Raw genomic sequence first — 21,693 nt, 5'->3', positions numbered from 1 at the left:
AAAGTTTATTATTATTAAAAAACCCGACTTTAAAATATAGCCTATGTCACTCCCACATTAGACGAATCCAACGACACCTCATACGTTAATCCGTCAAGTTGTGCTGCAGCGTGACAAAGAATGAGACGTACATACATACGCTCGAACATTACCCTCCGCAGTCCGTTAAAGAAGATATTCTACCCTTAAGACAGTGATAGCATAGTGGTTGAAACTGCTTCAATCGGAGTGTCCGAAGTTCGAACGCAGACAATGATTTTTCAAAAATTTTGTGTATATTACAAAATTATTCTGCTTTACTCAAAGGTAGACTGATAGAGAATGCTTCTAGTATTAAATACGGCCTTTATACCATTTTTTATCGTATAATAAAGTTCTAAATAAATAAAAAAATGTGAGCCGTCACGGGACGCCTGGCAGATGTGAAACATCGACATTATTTTGTAAAAGTAATATGCAGAAAAGAACATATTGTGATAGGAACTAAATATGTCATAATGATAAAATAAAATATTACGATTTTTTTCCAGATAACGATGACTATTTATTGAATTCGATTGCGCATGGCGACGCGTCGCCACACCGTACACACTACTGCATATAGACTGTATATATATACCATCGTATAGCGTGGCGACGGTCGCCACACCGTACACACTACTGCATATAGACTGTATATATATACCATCGTATAGCGTGGCGACGGTCGCCACACCGTACACACTACTGCATATAGACTGTATATATATACCATCGTATAGCGTGGCGACGGTCGCCACACCGTACACACTACTGCATATAGACTGTATATATATACCATCGTATAGCGTGGCGACGGTCGCCACACCGTACACACTACTGCATATAGACTGTATATATATACCATCGTACGCCACGGCATGCGTCGCCACGCCAGAAATCGGTTTTACGTGCGGCTTTAGATGTTTCACATCAAAATTATTATCATTTTTTTGTATAACGGTGAACGTCGTAAGGAAATCTACAATCTGTGCCCAGCAATGGGATGATATACAGCATATTATAAATGGATTTTTCTCAGACTTATAATATAAATAGTAAATGTGTGATGCCATAATATATGTATTTAATAAGTACTTAATATGAATTTTGTACAACGAATAAAGTGACTTTTACAATATTTGTTTTATTATGTTTCATTTTTCGCCGTATGTAGTTTATTTGATGTTAAGTCACTGGCATAGATATATTATCCTACTTAGTATAATATATCTATGGTCACTGGCATTTTTGGACATCTATAACTAAACTTTAAAAGGCAATCCTTAGTTAGTTTTTTTCGCCGCTTCTTCTTCATAACGAAACACCTTGCGAAGTGGTGGTAGATACTCGTATATTGTCGTTCAAAAAGAGTTCTGTACAGAATGTAATTTGAATATTTTTGACTTTGACTTTTGAGTTGGTTGGTAAGAATTCACATCGTAGCGCAATGGTCATCATACTTCATTATATACATAGATGTATTACCTATAAATGTCATTGATTATATATATATAATACAGAAGTAACTGACGAGCATGAAATCCGACGAGCACGCAGTCCACCCGATACTTACCATCAGGCTACTACCGCATATGCACATCTGTAATCAACCCCAAATAAGATTAAATTCCTACCCGAGGTCGGCCACAGATGCGCCGCTACCCCGAGGACTAAGCGAAAACGCCTCGGATAAGTATTCGTCCCTTATCACACCCTTCAAACCAGAACACTTCAGCACTTGCCTACGTATTTCTCTGTAAGATGTCAATTTTGTTTCAAGTATATTGTTAATAGTAATATTGTTGTGTAAATAACCGAAATTTTATGAATGCGATCATAGATTAGTAAAGATTACTCACTCCTAACAAGAAAATGTGTAACCAGTTTTGACAATTGAAATAGTTGCGTAAAAAAGTTTTGCCACGTCTCGGTGCTAAAATGTCCCTAAAATATTTGAAATAATTATTTATTTATTACGATTATAGTTATTTATTCGTAAATTTTCTCTAAAAATGTTTTTATTTGTCAAGAATTCAAAAAAAGAACTTACTAAAATAAGCCGTTTGTGGCTTCATTAAATTTCAAGGCGGCGAAGTATCTTTACTAATCTATGAATGCGATAAATACCCGTTGCATTTTCAAGTTTCAAATTAAATTGTCACTTGTAATGAAAATTAAGAAATGTTGAAGAAGGTAACTGACTGCGATAAGATGTATTATGACTAAAATTATCGCGGAATCGAGAAATTTTAATATATAACGTGTACACACGATACGCGGTTTAAAATTCTTTATTGCATTATTTAGGTATAGTCCACGTAAAACTGATAGTCCGCTTTGAATATAGAAATGAATCGAGTCGCTATAGCAAATTGTATGACTACACCTGCTCGCAACAACTGCAGAGCTGCAATTATATATGTTAAAAAATAAGTAAACACAGATGATAAAACTATAAAAATTTTATTCAACATCAATTTTATATTCAACTTTATTTCTTACAAAACACAACAGATGACACAACACTGCCGACTTTCCCGCCAAATTTGAACTGTGGGGTTGGTATCACGCATTTTAGGCGCATTTTTTCAGAAAAATGCTTCACTAACTCCTCTTCGGTCCAATTGCAAGATGTTATTATGAATAATCCTGAAATTATATCAAAATCACTCAATATTTTTTGCTATAAGAAATAGTAAAAATATAAAAAAATTGGCCAAGGGAAAGTCGAAATCGCACATAGAGTTCCGTACTATAAATTTTGTTATTTTTTTATGCATTTCCTTTGTAAAAATTGGAATTGTCTACCTATTACGGTTCAATACGTAAAACAAAAAAGTCGAAAACTAGCGATTTCTTGTATGGCGATCCCCATTTTTTTTCATCTTTTTTTGCCAAATGTAAAAGTTATTTAGCCTATGTCCCTTCCACAAACCAAAGACACCTCATATGTTAATCTGTCAAGCCATTTGTGCTGCAGCGTGACAAAGAATGAGACACACATACGCTCGAATAACATTACCCTCCGCAATCAGGTTAGAAAGGCAAGATAGTGCTGTAAGAGATTCTAACACACCATTATATAAACACTAGCTGACCCGACAAACGTGTTGCCATATAAATAAAAAAATGTTAAGGGTGAACAACCCTTATCACTTAGGGGTATGAAAAATAGATAGTAGCCGATTCTCAGATCTACTGAATATGCATATAAAATTTTGTGAAAATCGGTAACGCCGTTTCGGAGGAGTACGGTAACTAACATTGTGACACGAGAATTTTATATATAAGAGATTAGACTTTGCAGTCTAGTAAAAGTTACTAAGTGTCATTTCCAACTCACCATTATCTAATAACATTTTCTCCATTTGATTTATATATTTCTCCCTATGTTCCTTTGGGTTATCTGGATTCAGGCTTATTGCATCATATGTACCCTTATCATGTATTAGTCCAAACTTGTCTAAGTCATTAACATTGTCTTTTGTTATATCGAAAACCTGAAACATGTGATTAATAATAATAATAACAGCCCTTTATTTCCGAATTTTACATTTTGATGTGAAACATCTATAGCCGCACGTAAAACCGATTTCTGGCGTGGCGACGCATGCAGTGGCGTACGATGGTATATATATACACAGTCTATATGCAGTAGTGTGTACGGTGTGGCGACGCCATGCGCAATCGATTCAATAAATAGTCATCGTTATCTGGAAAAAAATCGTAATATTTTATTTTATCATTATGACATATTTAGTTCCTATCACAATATGTTCTTTCCTGCATATTACTTTTACAAAATAATGTCGATGTTACACATCTGCCAGGCGTCCCGTGACGGCTCACATTTTTTTTCATAATACATTACTTATTATACTATTTTCACAAAATGTCTCTCAACTCGGTGTGCCTTTCGGCATAGGCCTCCTCCAACTCCTTCCATTGCTGTCTATCTTTAGCTACTCTTAGCCAGATTACAATAGATTACATGTGATTACAATATTCTTAATATAGTAATTCTTTTTGTAATTAAAGTATCAAACAAGCAGTCCATTTGATGGTAAGTGGCTCTCGCCCTTGGACATCTGTAATCAACCCCAGATGAGATTTGATTTCTACTGAGATTGGAGACGGATGTGTCGCTACCCTGAGGGCGATTGTAATGCCTCGGATAAGTATGTCTCTCTTACCACACCCTTCAAACCAGAACACAGCAGCGCTTAACACTAGCATTATTAGACAGAAATAGGTGTGTCGGTGATACTGCCGGAGTAGAACCAAAGGGCTCTACGTAAAGCCTCTATAAATGCTCTGCCACTCCTATAGTCCAAAATGGTCATCTCTTATGTAAGCAAAATTGTAACCTTACACTTTTCTACAATATACTTTTACTTTTAATCTCATGATCAATTTTATTAGAGCTTTGGTATAGTCCGCGCCTTCTGGATGAGAGTGGCAAGGGACAGGGTCTATTGGAAGGAATTGGAGGAGGCCTATGCCAAAAGGCACACCGAGCTTAGGGAATTAGGAGCTTAGGGAAATAAAAAGGCTATAATAATAATAATAATAATAATAGACCGCGCCAAACTTCTAGTCCGCTCTCGAATTGTTGCGCGCAGGTGTCAGTCAGACAGCCAATGCGGTGGAACACAACTACAAGCATATACTCCGTAGCAACGTAAGGGCACACTAACGCAGCTTTGTACCCGTGTGCGAGAGCGGGCAGCGGAGGGTACCGGGGGGTCCCGCGCTGTCTTCGTCCCGCTTATATCAACAATTTGCTGTTGCGACGCGACTCGTTTCTATGTCCAGAGCGGACTAGAAGTTTGGCGCGGACTCTACATAAAAATAGACATGTCCTACCTTGTATTTAATAATCGGAAAATCTTTCAACGATATCCTCTCAGCTAGTTCGATCGCTTCCTTACAATAGTCAATACCGAGTAGATTTGTGAATCCTTCCTTAGCTAACTCCATTAATGTGTATCCGTTGCCGCAACCTGAAAGAACAATTGGAAGACGGTCAGTTAAAATGGGATACATAAAACTTGAGAAATATTATAAAAGCAAAAACCTGATGGTTAAATAGCCTATGTCACTCCTACAATTAAGACGAATCCAACGACACCTCATATGTTAATCCGTCAAGCCGTTTGTGCTGCAGCGTGACAAAGAATGACACATATGTATTTGCTCAATATACATTTTCTTCACAGCCACATAAGAAAATATTTATTACATTCAAGAAGTGTAATTTCTTAAAAATAACAGCAATGTGAAGTGCTGTCGTGTGCTGGTTTGAAGGGTGTGGTAATAGAGATATGCTGTTCCGAGTCATTGTAGCTTAGTACTCAGGCGTAGCGTCGAAAAAAAAACCACATCCTGTATTGTTTCATCATGGGATAGTGTCTTTTATAAGGATCAAGTTTTGGGAAGTAATGATTTATGACAAACTTAAGGAAGAGGTTAATCACCCTGTATATACCTAAATCAACAATAGGGGTGTCTTTTTCCACCCCGCAGTTACAGATCCAATGTATAACCCTCATAGCGCTGTCTTCACCAAACCAAACATCCCCTGGGTCACCATGGTCCTCGTAGTTGTCAATCTCCTTCGTGTAGACCTCCTGCCAGTAGCCCTGGGTTCCGAGCTCAGAGGATTCCAGTTCTGTGATGTCCATGTCCTGAAAGTTGGATTTTTTTGGTTAACCACATGGCAAAATGGTTGTTATAATTTTGTTTTTATAATATAGGAGTTGCAGACGAGCATGCAGGACACCTGATAGTAAGTAGCTAATGCCGCCCATGGACATCTGTAATCAATCCCAGATAGGATAAAATATTGACCTGTGGTCGGCCACAGATGTGCCGCTTCCCCTGAGGACTAAAATGGAATGCCTCGGAAAAGTCTCCCTTACCAGTACCACACCCTTCAAACCTAACTGCTGTTATAACAGAAATCGATGTGACGGTGGTGCCGCCGGAGTCGAACTATGGAGAGTTTTACCACCTCCAAAATGTACTTTATTATAAAAATATTCAAATGCTCTAATATTTACAAACAATCCCTAACCGCTAAGAGTATAAATAACTTTATTATTACTATTTATTAGTCTTACTAGGCACGATAAAATAGAAATTTTATACAATTTGTGAGATCTGAAATTTCCCTTTTTAATTATAGTCTTAATTCAAATGATGTTATGTTGTAATATACAAACCCTATGTTATATACTCACGAAATAAGAAGTTATATTTCTCACTTACTCGCCAATCTTTGATCAAAATCACTATAAAATCATAAATGACAGCGTTTTGACAATTGATAGTAAACACTCATTTCTAACACAGACTATATAAAAGAGAATAATTAAATTAACCACAGATCGGTAATGTACTTCATAAATAATTCTAGAGTGAAATAAATAGTAGGGGTAGACATAATAATGAAATCATTTTATAAAGAATCAAGAGTGAAAACCTAAACTTATTACTAAGCCTGTGCTATTCAAATTCAAAGTCACAGGGCTCTATCATTTGAACTATAATTGATAGACACTTGAAATTACTACAGAGAATGAACAATGGTGGTCGCTATAACATAAATATTAAAAATAAAAAAGTTTTGAAAATAAATGGGGTTCGCCATACAAGAAACCGCTATTTTTGAGTGTTTTTCGCTTTATTTATTGAACCGTAATAGGTAGTCAGTTTTCAAACAATCTATTCGTGAGATTTAACTGTTAAAATACATATATGGTATAAATACAAACTTCTATTGTACAAATACTCAAGTGTTCAGTTCACTTGCAAAACAACTGTGCAAACTGAACTATGAAATACTGACACAAGTCTTGTTGATATGGATTCCTTGAGTGAAAGGAGCGGTGGTGAAAACGTGACGTAAATAGTTTATGGGCACATTGACTGAGAAAACTGGTATATTATTTGTTACAAAAATAACAAAACTTATGTGGATTATTGCAATAACATGGTCATGCATAAAGGATACAAGAAGGAGCAAAAAATTCAGTTTTAAAAGCACTTCATCTCGATTTAAACTTTCAGAATTAAAAACTGTGTGCAATGTGAAAATATGAAACATTTATTATTGAGTTACTATGATGATACAAATAATTTATTGCACATTTAACTAACTGTAATATATTACAAGAAATAATGTAGATAATTAATATAAAATAACAAGTTACCATTGTCTTGAGTGTAGCAACACTTTCCAAAATTGGTTCAGAATAATAAATTTCCATGATATGGCAATATTGCGCACAACGTCATTTTCCGGAATTTATGTCACGCAAAAATCATAATTTCGTTAAAGTTTTCGATAATAGCACTCGTTTGCGGTGCTGTAGTAGGTATATACATAAATGAGTTTTAATTGAAGACTATATTTTTACTTTACGAAAATTGTGACTGATTGCTTATTGTAAAAACGGTATTTTATAATAAATAGTAATTTACATATGAATGCGCATAATAAATAGGTGAATAAATTAAAATTTGCGAAGGACTTATAATCGATATTTGTGGCGTAAGGATTTACGAAATAAACGTGTTTAGGTGGTTTTGGTGCTCATCTCTGTGATAGTTTTCGTTTGGTTTGCATTTACGTAATAAACTTGTTTGTGTTTTGCAATAAGGTGCATCTTCGGAAGCAGCTTTTTTGGTGAGTACCGTGTTTGCGCTCGCGAGTCGTAACTGTAAATATTTTTTACATAACTTTTATATCTTTCTTTTTATCTTCTTTTACTTATTATCTACTCAAACAGAGTCTAAAACGATATACTATGTGTTATTTGAGATTATATTGCAATATAATTATTAAATAAAAATAAAATTACTCGTAATTATTTTTAAGTTTCACTTCGCAATAAAAAGTTCGAGTTAATACTCGATATAATTAAAAAATAATTAAGCAATCAATGATTTTATATTATATTGAATATTTATGTGAAGAATCTATTATTTTCAAATGGATTCCCACGCCAAAACTTGTATAATTTATTTTTAATTGCATATTATTACAACATAAAATAACTTAATGACTATTAAATATTCAATGTTGGTTATAAATAAATATTTATGTTAAAAGTAAATCAATTCGATTTTTTATTAAGTAGTAATCGCTGAGTGGTCGAAATTTAACGAAACGAAAACACGAATTTCAATATTTTCCAAAATTTTATATTGATAAGACTAAACTCGTCAATAAAAACAAAAATATCGGTTGACCAAAAATAAGAGAAAACCTAACTGGAATTTCGTCATGTCAATTTATTTATTAAATATTAATAATAAGCCTCCAAGTACAGTTTCGAACGTGTACACGCCGATGCGTGGTTTTTCCATTCTAACATGTGAACCCTAAGTAATTTCTAAGTCATACTTATCCTATTTTCATACCAAAAGTCACCAAAAACACATTGATTTCTTGCTGGCAATGTTTCATTCATTAAACCTATAGTTTTTATTCCGACAAATAATATTCTTATGTACTGATCATCATCAACCCATTACTGTCCCACTGCTGGGCATGGGTCTCCTCTCAGAGTGAGATATTTAGGCCATAGTCCACCGCGCTGGCCAAGTGTGTATTGGTAGACCTCACAGACCTTTGAGAATGTTTTAAAGAAATTATGTAGGTTCTCTTACAATGTTTTCTTGTATAATGGATCATCATCAACCCATTACTGTCCCACTGCTGGGCACGGGTCTCCTCTCATAATGAGAAGGATTAGGCCATAGTCCACCGCGCTGGCCAAGTGCGTATTAGTAGACTTCACATTTGAAATTTTCTTTATTAATCATTTTAATAATTTTCGTATAATGGATACATGATAGAGAAAACAAGTGATAATTATTTTTAAATGTGTAATGCTAAAATCTAAAGTGTATAATTGGCATTTCACTCCTGGACCTTTAGGGTGGGTGGTAGGTGTTTTCTAAATAGTTAGATAATTATTACAAACACGATTAAACTGCTGTAAAAATATTCCTTATGCCACTCCCATTACTTAGATGAATTTCAATAAATAAATAAGCCTCTTATCCTGAGCTGCTTTCTTCCTTCTTTTCTATTATGGTTGTCTCTTTAGTTATAAAATATCTCTGAGCTCAGTGTGCCTCTTGGCAAAGGCCTCCTCTAACAATTTCCATTGTAATCTGTCTCTAGCAACCCTTCTCCATTTTGGGCCTGCCGTCAGTTTCAGTTCATCCTCCCATCTCTTGCTTTGTCTTCCTCTGTTTCTTCTACCATTGATGAATTTCAATACTCTTTTTTTAATATAGGGGTAGCAAGGGAGCTTACAATTCCTTTGTTTTGTTTCCTGGAACCATCATCTCACCTATTTCTGTTAAAGGTGGTAGAACCCTCTGTGGTTCGACTCTGCCGGCACCGCTACACCTATTTCTGCCTCATAACAACAGTGTTAAGCACTACTGTGTTCTGGTTAAAAGGGTGCGTAAGACAGACTTCTAAGACATATTTCTGCCTAATAATAGCAGTGTTAGGCGGCTGTGAAAGGTGTGGTAAGGGAGACATACTTTTCCGAGGCATTCCAGCTTAGTCCTCAGGGGTAGCGGCACATCTGTGGCCGACCTCAGGTAGGAATATCTAATCCCATCTGGTGTTGATTACAGATGTCCATGGGCGGCAGTAGCCAATTACCATCAGGTGGACTGCATGCTCGTCTGCTACTCCTATATTATAAAAAAAAGCAATGCTGTGGTCAACTTCAGGTAGGACTATCTGGTGTTGATTACAGATGTCCATGGGCAGTAGTAGCCACTTACCATCAGGTGGACAGCATCGTTTGTAACTTCGTTATTATAATATATGTGGATTAAAATGAAACAAATGATTGCTAATTAGTTGGATGCACCTGTTTAGATAAAAAACAAGTTTTACCATAAACAGAACAAGTTTACAATGTTATTTATAATTATGTGTATTAGTAGAGGTACTGAGTGGTTAAATGTTGCGTGTAATCTTGTATTTTCTACTGCGGAGGGTAATGTTATTCGAGCGTATGTATGTATGTTTCATTCTTTGTCACGCTGCAGCACAAACGGCTTGACGGATTAACATATGAGGTGTCGTTGGATTCGTCTAAATTGTGGAGTGACATAGGTTTTATCGCCCCTAGTATGACTACCGCCCCTGAGAGATTTTCCCTATATCGCCACGACTGTCATGCTCCCTAGATTGCCCCTGTGGTTGTCCCTGTAGTTGGGGACCAGAAGACCAGAATAGGGCTACGCTATCCCCTGCCTGTCCGAAGAGGCGACTAAAGGGGGCTTCCGGGGTTGCGGGCGGCAAGAGTGGGAGCTCGAACCGCCCAGCCAGCGGCCCCGGGAAGGGCGGCGGTATGTGTGGTCGCATACCGTCGTACGCACCAGACGGTGTGGCGAGCGTCAAGTTCACCTGAGTGGAGCCCGACGGGGCACCGCGCTAAGAGGACTCCGGTTGCGTTCTTTTGAAGATCCCGGGGGGACGACCACCGGGGGGTTTTAGTGCGGTAAGAATCCCACATAACTCGGCGTCGCCCCCACGGCACCGGGTACCTTTTGAAGGTTTCTCCCTCGTAAACAAAAAAAAAGAAAATTGTCCCTGAGGTAGGTGTGTGAGTAAACCGTCTTATAAACAAGACATGAACCCTGACAACATTATTTACAAGTTCAATTGTTGCATTGTGTATACAATAATATACTAAATATAAACATAAACTTTAGTTTATTGGGAACTACATACTACAATATCACATCACATTACAATACCACATCACTACAATACCACATCACTACAATACAATATCACATTTTTTTTTAAATGTAAGAGTATCAGAAAAGTATGCAGTCCACCTGATGGTAAGGCTACTACCGCCCATGGACACCTGTAATCAACACCAGATAGATCCCTTCCTGAGGTCGATCACAAACGTGCCCCTACCCCTGTGGACTAAGCTGGAATGCCTCTGATAGTTTGTCTCCGTTACCACACCCTTTACACTAGAACACTGCTGTTATAATAGAAATAGGTGTGGCGGTGGTGCCGCCGGAGCCCAGCACAAAGGCACCACAAACGGTTCTTCCGTACAAAAATGTGTGGGATTCTTACCGAAATAAAAACCCCCCGGTGTCCATCCTCGATGCTGCGTTGAGGACTCCGGGATTGCCAAAGGAACGCAACTGGAGTCCTCTAAGTTTTTTGCCCGTCGGGCTCTACCCTGATGAGTATAAAACTAGCCAAATCATTAAGTGTGTACGACGGTATGCGGCTACACATACCGCCGTCCTTCCCGGGGCCGCTGGCCGGGCGGTTCGAGCTCCCACTCTTGCCGCCCGCAACCCCGGCAACCCCCTTTTAGTCGCCGTACGACAGGCAGGGGATACCGTAGCCCTATTCTGGTCACGGAACTACAGGGAGAAGAGGGTTCTATCTTACAAAAAAGTTAACCAAATTTCTTCTGTAGTTATAAGCATTAACATTACATTACTTAACTCACCATCAATAATATGAGTCGTGACTAAATAAGTTACCGCAAAATCATGACATATTACCATTTACCGTTAAACTATGAATGTGCAGTTATGTTATTAACAAACGAACAACAAAACAAACAAATGGGTTTTATTAATGGAAAATTTATGATATTTTGTGAAATTACCAGACTTTGGAGGATAATGCGTTTCAAGCGTATGTATGCATGTATGTATGTATGTATGTGTGTGTGTGTGTGTGTATGTATATATGTATGTATGTACGACGTACGTATGTTATTTTCGCCGATAAATACATATTTCCACGATTTATTGGTCCTGATGACTTTTCGGTGTCTATTTCTATCGATCTACTGCGCTGTAGTTCAAAACGTTTGGCAACTGTGTTTGAAGGGCCCTCAAGACCAGAGCCCACCGTGCCCGCCGTGCCCACCAGGGCCGGATTTAAGGGAGGCCAACCGGGGCGGTCGCCCCGAGGCCTCCACAAAAGAGGGGCCCCCACAATAGTAGAGGTGAGGCGTATATACTGGAACAGGTTCAGGGACTAGGTATTTTACCGGACTAGGTAGGACCTAGTCCAAGTTTTAATATGTACCTAGTCCAAGAATTATTTTATAGTACCTATTATTTTATGGGACTAGGTGTTTTTTTTTTGCTCGTCGCGCCGGCTCATGACACGGTTTCCGTTTTTTTTTTGGGTCAGGGGACCTTCACACGTTTGTTGCCCCAAGGCCTCTAGACCTCTAAATCCGGCCCTGGTGCCCACCCTTAGTCCGCCAGTAATACGGAACCCTCCGTGTCTTGGACTCGCACTTGGCCAATTATTACATAATAACTGACACTTTCATTCAACATTGATGTGTGTTTCGTAAGGAATTTAACACATTTGACACAATGTTGACGAATTGAATTATTATTGAATCTCTAATAGGAGATGTATCGATGTGTGATACTAGCTTTGTCACACAACTTCGTCTGTCTAGCATACCTTCGATTGTAATCGTCATCAATCCATTTCTGTCCCACTGCTGGGCACGGGTCTCCTCTCAGAATGAGAAGGATTAGGCCATAATCCACCGCGCTGGATAAGTGCGTATTGGTAGACTTCACATACCATTGAGATTTTATTAAATCTCACAGGTATGCAGGTTTCCTCATGATGTTTTCCTTCATCGTTAATTCAAGTGATATTTAATTTATAATACGCACATCTTTGAAATTCAGGGGCCTGGGATTCGAACCTCGGACCCCTAGGTCGAGAGGCCGAGTTTCTTAACCATTAGGCTATCACTGCTTATATCTATCGATTACTTAGATTGTAATTGGAAAAAGTAACCCTTACTAATATTATAAATCCGAAAGTAACTCTGTCTGTCTGTCTGTCTGGTTGTCTCTTCTTCACGCCTAAACCACTAAACCGATTTTAATGAAATTTTGTACAAAGATAGTCTGAGACCCGAGAAAGGACATAGGATAGTTTTTATCCCGGAAATCCCACGGGAACTAGGGATGGCGATCTGAGATCGATTAATCGGAGAATCGATCTTTTGGACCCAAAACATCGATTAGTAAGGATTGAATCGTAAACTATGCATTTGATCAAGTGATGATCTTTAGCAAAGTTGAAGGTACGAATTTACAGTTATATGTATGTTAGTATGTTATATTATTTTCTTTTAAACGCGGGCGAAACCGGCAAAACCAGTGCAAAAACTAGTTATTAATAAAACCGCACAACTATTTCTACCTAATAACAGCAGTGTAGCGCTGCTGTGTTCTGGTTTGAAGTGTGGTAAGAGACATACTTATCCGATACATTTCAACTTAGTACCTAATGGCGAGCAACGCATATGTGGTCGACGTCAGGTAGGAATCTAATTTTATATAACATTTGGTGAAAATTGGTAAAGACGTTTCGGAGGAGTACGGTACTTTTTTTTTTTTTTTTGTTGACGAGGGGAAAACCTTCAAAAGGTACCCGATGCCTTGGGAGCGACACAGGGTTATGTGGGACTCTTACCGCACTAAAACCCCCCCGGTGGCCGTCCTCAGCGCCGCGTAGAGGACTCCGGGATCTCCAAAGGAACGCAACCGGAGTCCTCTTAGCGCATTGCCCCGTCGGGCTCCGCCCAGGTGAGCTTATCGCTCACCGCCCCGTCTGGTGCGTACGACGGTATGCGAGCACACATACCGCCGTCCTTCCCGGGCCCGTTGGCTGGGCGGTTCGAGCTCCCACTCTTGCCACCCACGACCCCAGAAGCCCCCTTTTAGTCGCCTCTTACGACAGGCAGGGGATACCGTAGCCCTATTCTTGTCCCGGAACTACAGGGATAAGGAGTACGGTACCTAACTAACATTGTGACACGAGAATTTTATATATAACATATTCGAGTTTCAGTCCTCATGGGTACAATACAGTCTGATATGTATAGTCTGAAGTTCTATAAATAGTAAATTAATTAATCCTTCACATTAGTTTTTATGTGGCGTGCGATTAAACTAATCATGTTTCTAATTTGAACGAATAGTTTTAATTAAGTTTTCGATAGTGTTCATGAGTCGTTTAAAAATGTTATCAAATATGGCTGTTTATATTTCTCGTTTTATATACTCCATGTCAACTGTCCCACTGCTTGGCACGGGTCTCCTCAGAATGAGAAGGATTAGGCCATAGTCCACCGCGCTGGCCAGGTGCGGATTGGTAGATTTCATAAACCTTTGAGATTTTTTATTTTAAGATCTCAAGTATGGAGGTTTCTTCATGATGTTTTCCTTCGCTGTTACAGCAAGTGATAAATAATTCATAATACGCAAATAACTTGGAGAATCAGAGGCGCGTCACTGGGATTTGAACCTCGGACCACTCAATTGAGAGGCCGCGTTTCAACCACTCTGCTATTACTGACGTCCTCCGGGGTAGCAACGCTGTCTCCCTTACCACACTTCAAACCAGAACACAGCAGCGCTACACTGCTGTTATAACAGAAATAGGTGTGGCTGTGGTGCCGCTGGAGTCGAACCACAGAGGGTTCTACTTCTCTTTTTTTAACACGCTTTTATTAGCTTGGATCGTATCTTTGTATGTATGTATGTATGTATGTATGTATGTATGTATGTATGTATGCAATAATTTGATAACAGTTTCCCATTATCCTTATTAGATTAATTAATTCCCCAATTTATGCGTTTGTCACAGACTAAAATATAAAAAATAAATAATAGTTAAAGAAACTGAAAAAAACACGCTTTTATTGCTAATCGAACTAAAAACTAGGATATAATTTTTATGACAAAGAGTTTAAGAGTAAAGAGTTTTAATTCAGAATAAAAAGCATGGGGTGCGTTTTACTGCGGTTCATAACTATTCTCTCATAGATAATAATATAGGTAATATTTTTTTTTTTATAATATAAGAATAGCAGACGAGCATGCAGTCCACCTGATGGTAAGTGGCTACTGCCGCCCATGGACATCTGTAATAAACCCCAGATAGGATTAGATATTCCCACCTGAGGTCGGCCACAGATGCGCCGCTACCCCTGAAGACTAAGCTGGAATGCCTCGGAAAAGTCTTTCTCCCTAACCACACCCTTCAAACCGGAACACAGCAGCAGCTAACACTGCAGTTATTAGGTAGAAATAGATGTGGCGGTGGTGCCGCCGGAGTCGAACCACAAAGGGTTCTACCACCTTCAGTATTATAATAATAATTCATAGGTAATAGTTAAAATATCAAGCACCCCACGCTCTTTACTCTCTTTAATTCAGATACTGAAAACGAGAACTGAATAATTCGCAATACACGATGCAAGATTACCTTTAATAGCAGAGTTATGACCATAATTCTGATTATGTCCATAATTCTGCTAATTATGGCAATTGTCAGAATCCTAATAATACACTTCCTCTGGTATTCATTGTCGATTTTGGTTCTGCCTCAGATGGCACGCTAAGCGTTCCAGAGTAGTTTATACGATTAATCGAACTAGCGTCCTTACAAGTGTAAATGTGAAAATCTTGTATATAAAATTCTCGTGTATAATGTTAGTTACCGTACTCTTCCAAAACGGCTTTACCGATTTTCACCTAATTTTATATGCATATTCAGTAGGTCTGAGAATCGGCTACTATCTATTTTTCATTCCCTTAGTGATAAGGGTTGCTCACCCTCAAATTTCTTTTTTTATTTTTCATTTTTTTTTTGTTTTTATTTTTCTATAATGTGGCATTAAAATACATACAAACCTAAATTTTTACCATTTCATCACCACCTCACACCTATTTTTTAATAGCCATTTTATTAATTTTTCATACCGCTCGATGTTAGATTTTTAATTTTTTTTTTATATGGCATCACAACGTTTGCCGGTTCAGCTAGTAATAGTTAAAAATTTAGGAATTTTGTACGACTACGTAGTGTAATATTTTTTTTGGAATTTATGAGTATGAGTGATAAAAAGCAGTGATAGCTTAGTAGTTTACTACTCGGCCTCTCGATCGAGGGGTCCGAGGTTCGAATCCTCTGATATTTCAAAGTTATGTACGTATTAGAAATTAAATATCACTTGCTTAAACGGTGAAGGAAAACATCGTGAGGAAACCTGCATAGCTGTGAGATTTAAAAAAAATCTCAAAGGTATGTGAAGTCTACCCACCTACCAATACGCACTTGGCCAGCGCGGTGAACTATGGCCTAATCCTTCTCATTATGAGAGGAGACCCGTGCCCAGCAGTGGGACAGTAATGGTTTGACGACGATTTAAAAGTACTTCATAAAGTGAATAAGTTGTTTGTTTTGACAATTATATGTACTTATTATTAACAATTTATATGCATCAATGATCTTAGCCTTGATGTGAAATACAATGGTGTTAATGCTTCTTTGTCATCGTTTAGGGTTCAATACGCGATGGAAAGACCCTTAAGTTAAATTAATATTAATTATTAAAAGTGTTTTATTAGTGAACGATTGAAGTTAGGATAGGAGCACAAAACTTATGTATTTCACGTATGTATACCACCTTATCCTGCAATAAATGAATTGAATTTGAATTTGAAGTTTCGGCCCAAAAGGTTTCAGCCAGTTTCAGTTTCGGCCGTACATCAGCCGAACCGAACCGAAAGTTTGCTTAAATTAGACCACTTTTTTCTAACTTTCTAACTCTAGTATTAGTAAAGTCCGGTATATGCTCTTCGGTATCCCCGTTGCAGAGAGGAATACATGCAGGGTTTAAGTGCGAGTCGGCCTCGTGGGTTTGGGGGAGGTTTAAGACCCCTGTGACCTCCCCTGGGACTGCACCTGGCCAAAGACCGGGTCTGAAAAGTCAGATTTTATGTACTTTTATTGTATGAAAACATAAAATAGTAGAGGTAACGTTTCTCTGTAAACGTCTGAATCTCAGGGAATTGTGTATATCTTCAAAGTCTAAAAATGTTTATAAAAAATTTTAGGTTTCGGCCCAAACAAGAAACAGAAAGCAAACCTATGGTTTCAGATTGGGCTGGAAAACTAGTTCCGGTCAGACACTATTGGTAACAGTACCCTTAGGATGAGTTTTTACGTTTTTACAAAAATGACTGATTTTTGTTTTTGTTTACGTATTACCCATACTATTCTAATCAGTTCTGACACATTCCGCTAGGGGCGCTGATTAGAAAAGTACGGGCTAATACGTAACCAAATAAAAAAACAGTCGTCATCTTCAACCCATTACTGTCTCATTGCTGGGCACGGGTCTCCTCTCATAATGAGAAGGATTAGGCCATTTATTATTTAGGATTAATAGACGCGGGCCATAATGTGCCAAGTAACCATACGTATGAAATTTTACACACGGGTGACAAGGGCTGTAGACTTAATATATTAGAACAACGGGAGATTATTAAGCACAATAACAACAGTAGGATTACACTGCTGAATGAACAAATTAATGTGTCCAGCTCTCCTTTACTTCATATTTTTACCAACAATCAGTAAACAGATGATTATTCGCAGATTTAATGCGAATAATTAATCTATAACCTTATTATCACACAACTGTCATCAGTTGTTTACATTTCATTATGGAGGGGAGGGTTGGATACCATTATAAAAGACATGCATTAGGTTGACAGCGTCACTTAGCGATTAACCGTCGTAGAGTCAACTTACCCTGATGATGCTCCGTTTTGGAGCGAAACACGTGTTGGTGGTGGTATGTATGGTGGTGTATATTTTTAATTTTTGCATCTGCATGCATCCTTTGAGGGAGGGAGGGTGGTACATACTGCATGGTTTAAAATATATACCATCATACATATTTGTAGCGGATTGTTGCGAAGTAGTTTTAATCTTAACTTGATTAGGCCATCGTCCACCGCGCTGGCCGAGTGCGTATATTGGTAGACTTCACATACATTCGAGATTTATTTTTTATATAAATCTCTCATGCACGCAGGTTTCCTCACGATGTTTTCCTTCACCGCTTTAGCAAGTGATAATTAATTTCTAATACGCACATAACTTTGAAAAATCAGAGATGCGTGCCTGGTATTTGAACCTCGGACCCCTCGATCCAGAGGCCGCGTTTCTTAACCACTAGGCTATCACTGCATGAGTTTTTACGTTTTTACAAAAATGACAGTTTTTGTTTTTGTTTACGTATTACCCATACTATTCTAATCAGTTCTGATACAATCCGCTAGGGGCGCTGATTGGAAATATATGGGCAAATACGTAACCAAATAAAAAAACAGTCACTTCTGTAAAAACGTAACAACTCATACTAAACGTACAGATGTCACGGCAGTTACTTATATTACAGATGGACTGTATTCTCGTTAGCTTAAATTGCCTTACTACAATATTTTATTTACAAAATTCTCGTATCACAATGTTAGTTACCGTACTCCTCCGAAACGGCTTTACCGATTTTCACCAAATTTTATATGCATATTCAGTAGGTCTGAGAATCGGCTACTATCTATTTTTCATATCCCTAAGTGATAAGAGTTGTTCACCCTTAACATTTTTATTTATATATGGCAACACAACGTTTACCGGGTCAGCTAGTAATATTTAATTGTATTAAACAAGTCATACCCACTCGCCTTACCGAAGCATCATATTCTGTCAACCTTGATGCTAATTCAATGAAATATTTGCTATCGTCACACTTTTATGATACACTTAATGTGACGCGACTTCGCTTGCCTGTTTTATCCGACTGCGGAGGGTAATGTATTTCTGTATAATTTGACGGAATTAAATAATGATAATATTTAAATTTGCGTAGTTATTCTTGATTTTTGAAGTTATACTTCTTTTTTTTTTTTTATAATATAAGAGTAGCATACGAGCATGCAGTCCACCTGATGGTAAGTGGCTACTGCCGCCCATGGACATCTGTAATTAACCCCAGATAGGATTAGATATTCCTAATTTCCTACCTGAGGTCGGCCACAGATGCGCCGCTACCCCTGAGGACTAAGCTGGAACGCCTCGGAAAAGTCTGTCTCCCTTACCACACCCTTCAAACCGGAACACAGCAGCGCCTAACACTGCTGTTATTAGGTAGAAATAGGTGTGGCGGTGGTGCCGCCGGAGTCGAACCACAAAGGGTTCTACCACCTTCAAGCGCATAGGAATGATAAGAGTAAATGTTTACTTACGCGACAATAAAAATCGATACCATGAATATCGCTAGCAAATGTGGTATTGTAGAAAAGGCTATCAACAATTTAATCTATATTTATAAAAAAAATATAGTTTAAAAACTAAAAACCACGCTAAAATCTCACAAGGAAAATCGTTAATCCTGATTTCTGATGATCCTGATGAGGAGAATGGGAGAAAATTATTAAAATCGTGTATTGTCATCGGTTCTTGATAATTGTTCAAAATTTTAGATTAATCGGACCGTTCAAAGTGGGTAAAAATCGAGTTCAAAGATTCCGTTACATACATACATACATACAACCCAAGCTAATAAAAGCGTGGTAAAAATAAATGTTTGTCTGTATGCCCTTTATCGTATCATAGAATCGTAAACTATGCATTTGATCATGTGATGATCTTTAGCAAAGTTGTTGTACATGAGCCCACGAAGGTTTCTGAGTTGGTACGACCAACTTCGGCAGACGCCGCTACTGTTATTCCAATGAAGGTACACATTTTCAGTTATATGTATGTCATGTTTTTTTAATGCGGGCGAAGCCGCGAGCTCTTCTAGTTTTAAATATATTTTTAACAGACTTCAAAAAAGGAGGAGGTTTCTCAATTTGACCGTACATATGTTTATATCACGGCGTGCGTAAATTGAAGTTTTACGCACGCTTCGCGTGCGCAAAACCCCCATTTCCGACCCCGTAATATAAAATTTTATACAACACGCGGACGAAAAATGTTTTTCTGACTCGTGTGATTGCAGTCCTCGCCTGCGGCTCGGCCTGCAAACTCACACTTGTCAGAAAAAAATTTTTCGTCCTCGTATTGTAATGTACTATTTTTTAGGTATCATAAGATGTGACACGATAGGATTCGATACCGTGTCGTATCGTATTGTATCGAATCGTATCATTCACTTTACTATATGATATATATGGTATACCCATATGTGTACGTAATGTGAATGAGTATTTATTATGACCATAGAATATACCACCTTTTTTATAATATAGGAGTAGCAGACGAGCATGCAGTTCACCTGATCCTAAGTGGCTACTGCCGCCCATGGACATTTATATTCAACCCCAGATAGGATTATATATTCCTGAGGTCGGCCAAAGATGCGCTTCTACCCCAGAGGACTAAGCTGGCACGCCTCGGAAAAGTATGTCTCCCTTACCACACCCTTCAAACGGAACACAGCAGCGCCTAACACTCCTGTTATTAGGCAGAAATAGGCGTGGCGGTGGTGCCGCCGGAGTCGAACCACAAAAGGTTCTACCACCTTCAAATCTGTTTTGAAATAACAGACGAACAAGCAACTCAATTTGTTTATGTATAGATTTTCATGCCTGAAAACCGTAGCGGGTCGTAACCTAGTTTTCGTTTATGAAATAACTGTGTCAAGTGTGCTACGCAATGCTTAGTTTGCACGCAATGCCGCAACGCAGCGTTTCAGGTTCGAAGCCTGGATAGTAAACTTTGTGGTTCGACTCCGGCACCACCACACATACTTCTACCAAAGCAGTGTTAGGTAGTGATAGCCTAGTGGTTGATCTCGGACTCTCGATCGAGGGGTTCAAGGTTAATACCTGAGACGTCTGATCTAAAAGTTTAAAAATAATCATCACTTGCTTTAACGGTGAAGGAAGACATCGTGAGGAAACCTGCACTCCTAAGAGATTTTACCAAATATTCTCATATGTGAAGTCTACCAATACGCACTTGGCCAGCGCGGTGGACTATGGCCAAATCTTCCTCATTCTGAGAGACCCGTGCCCAGCAATGGGACAGTATTTATTTTTATAATATAGGAGTAGCAGACGAGCATTCAGTCCACCTGATCGTAAGTGGCTACTGCCGCCCATGGACATCTGTAATCAATCCCAGATAGGATTAGATTTCTTCCTTGACCTCGGCTACAGATGCGCCGCTACCCCTGAGGACTAAGCTGGAACGCCTCGGAAAAGTATGTCTCTTACCACACCCTTCAAACAAGAACACAGCAGCGCTACACTGCTGTTATAACATATATAGGTGTGGCGGTGGTGCCGCCGGAGTCGAACCACAAAGGGTTCAAATTTGATTGGGTTGATGGCGTGCGACACGGCATCATGTTGTTAAAGGATATTGACAAATATACAAGTATTGAAGTACACAAAGTAATATGAAGACACGTAAGTCATTTGAGGAATTGTCGATGTAACAGAATGTTAATTGAAAACATTATTGACGACACGTTTCGTAAATTGTTTGTTTTGCGCAATTGGATAGCGACCTATTTCTGTTTACACTGGTTTAATTCGATCTTTACATGTATGTATGTATGTATAAAGAAATGTATGTGTAAAATGTATATACAAAAATAAATAAAATTTGAGTTTGCAATGCCAGTATAAACATATTTATTATAGTAATTGAAGGTAGAAGCCTCTGTGGTTGACCCTATAGTTCCGGGACCAGAATAGGGCTACGGTATCCCCTGCCTGTCATAAGAGGCGACT

The 21,693-nt window shown here is 38.4% G+C and overlaps 2 protein-coding genes across 4 annotated transcripts in view; one reads left to right on the top strand and one right to left on the bottom strand.

Moving 5' to 3' along the window:
* Positions 1-2,468: 2,468 nt before the first annotated feature.
* Positions 2,469-6,380, bottom strand: LOC140755536 (EEF1A lysine methyltransferase 2). Its single transcript, XM_073090820.1, has 5 exons — positions 6,292-6,380; positions 5,510-5,708; positions 4,888-5,024; positions 3,365-3,521; positions 2,469-2,670 (listed from the first exon to the last, which is right to left on the bottom strand). The coding sequence occupies exons 2-5, from the start codon at positions 5,703-5,705 to the stop codon at positions 2,513-2,515; spliced, it is 648 nt and encodes a 215-aa protein (XP_072946921.1). The 5' UTR covers positions 5,706-5,708; positions 6,292-6,380; the 3' UTR covers positions 2,469-2,512.
* Positions 6,381-7,254: 874 nt separating this feature from the next.
* The window catches only part of Mgat2 (alpha-1,6-mannosyl-glycoprotein 2-beta-N-acetylglucosaminyltransferase), a 76,493-nt gene continuing 62,054 nt past the window's right edge, over positions 7,255-21,693 (top strand). For 2 of the 3 annotated variants that reach the window (XM_073090511.1, XM_073090513.1), the window contains exon 1: positions 7,255-7,711. The gene's annotated coding sequence lies outside the window, so the exon portion shown is untranslated. The remainder of the gene's footprint in view (positions 7,712-21,693) is intronic. The other variant, XM_073090510.1, reaches the window with a different exon arrangement.

Source organism: Epargyreus clarus, unplaced genomic scaffold (assembly GCF_041222505.1).
Source record: "Epargyreus clarus isolate Ecla_fem2 unplaced genomic scaffold, WU_Ecla_fem_2.2 ptg000033l, whole genome shotgun sequence".
Classification (NCBI taxonomy): Eukaryota; Metazoa; Arthropoda; class Insecta; order Lepidoptera; family Hesperiidae; genus Epargyreus; species Epargyreus clarus.
This window is presented reverse-complemented; position numbering and strand designations above follow the sequence as displayed.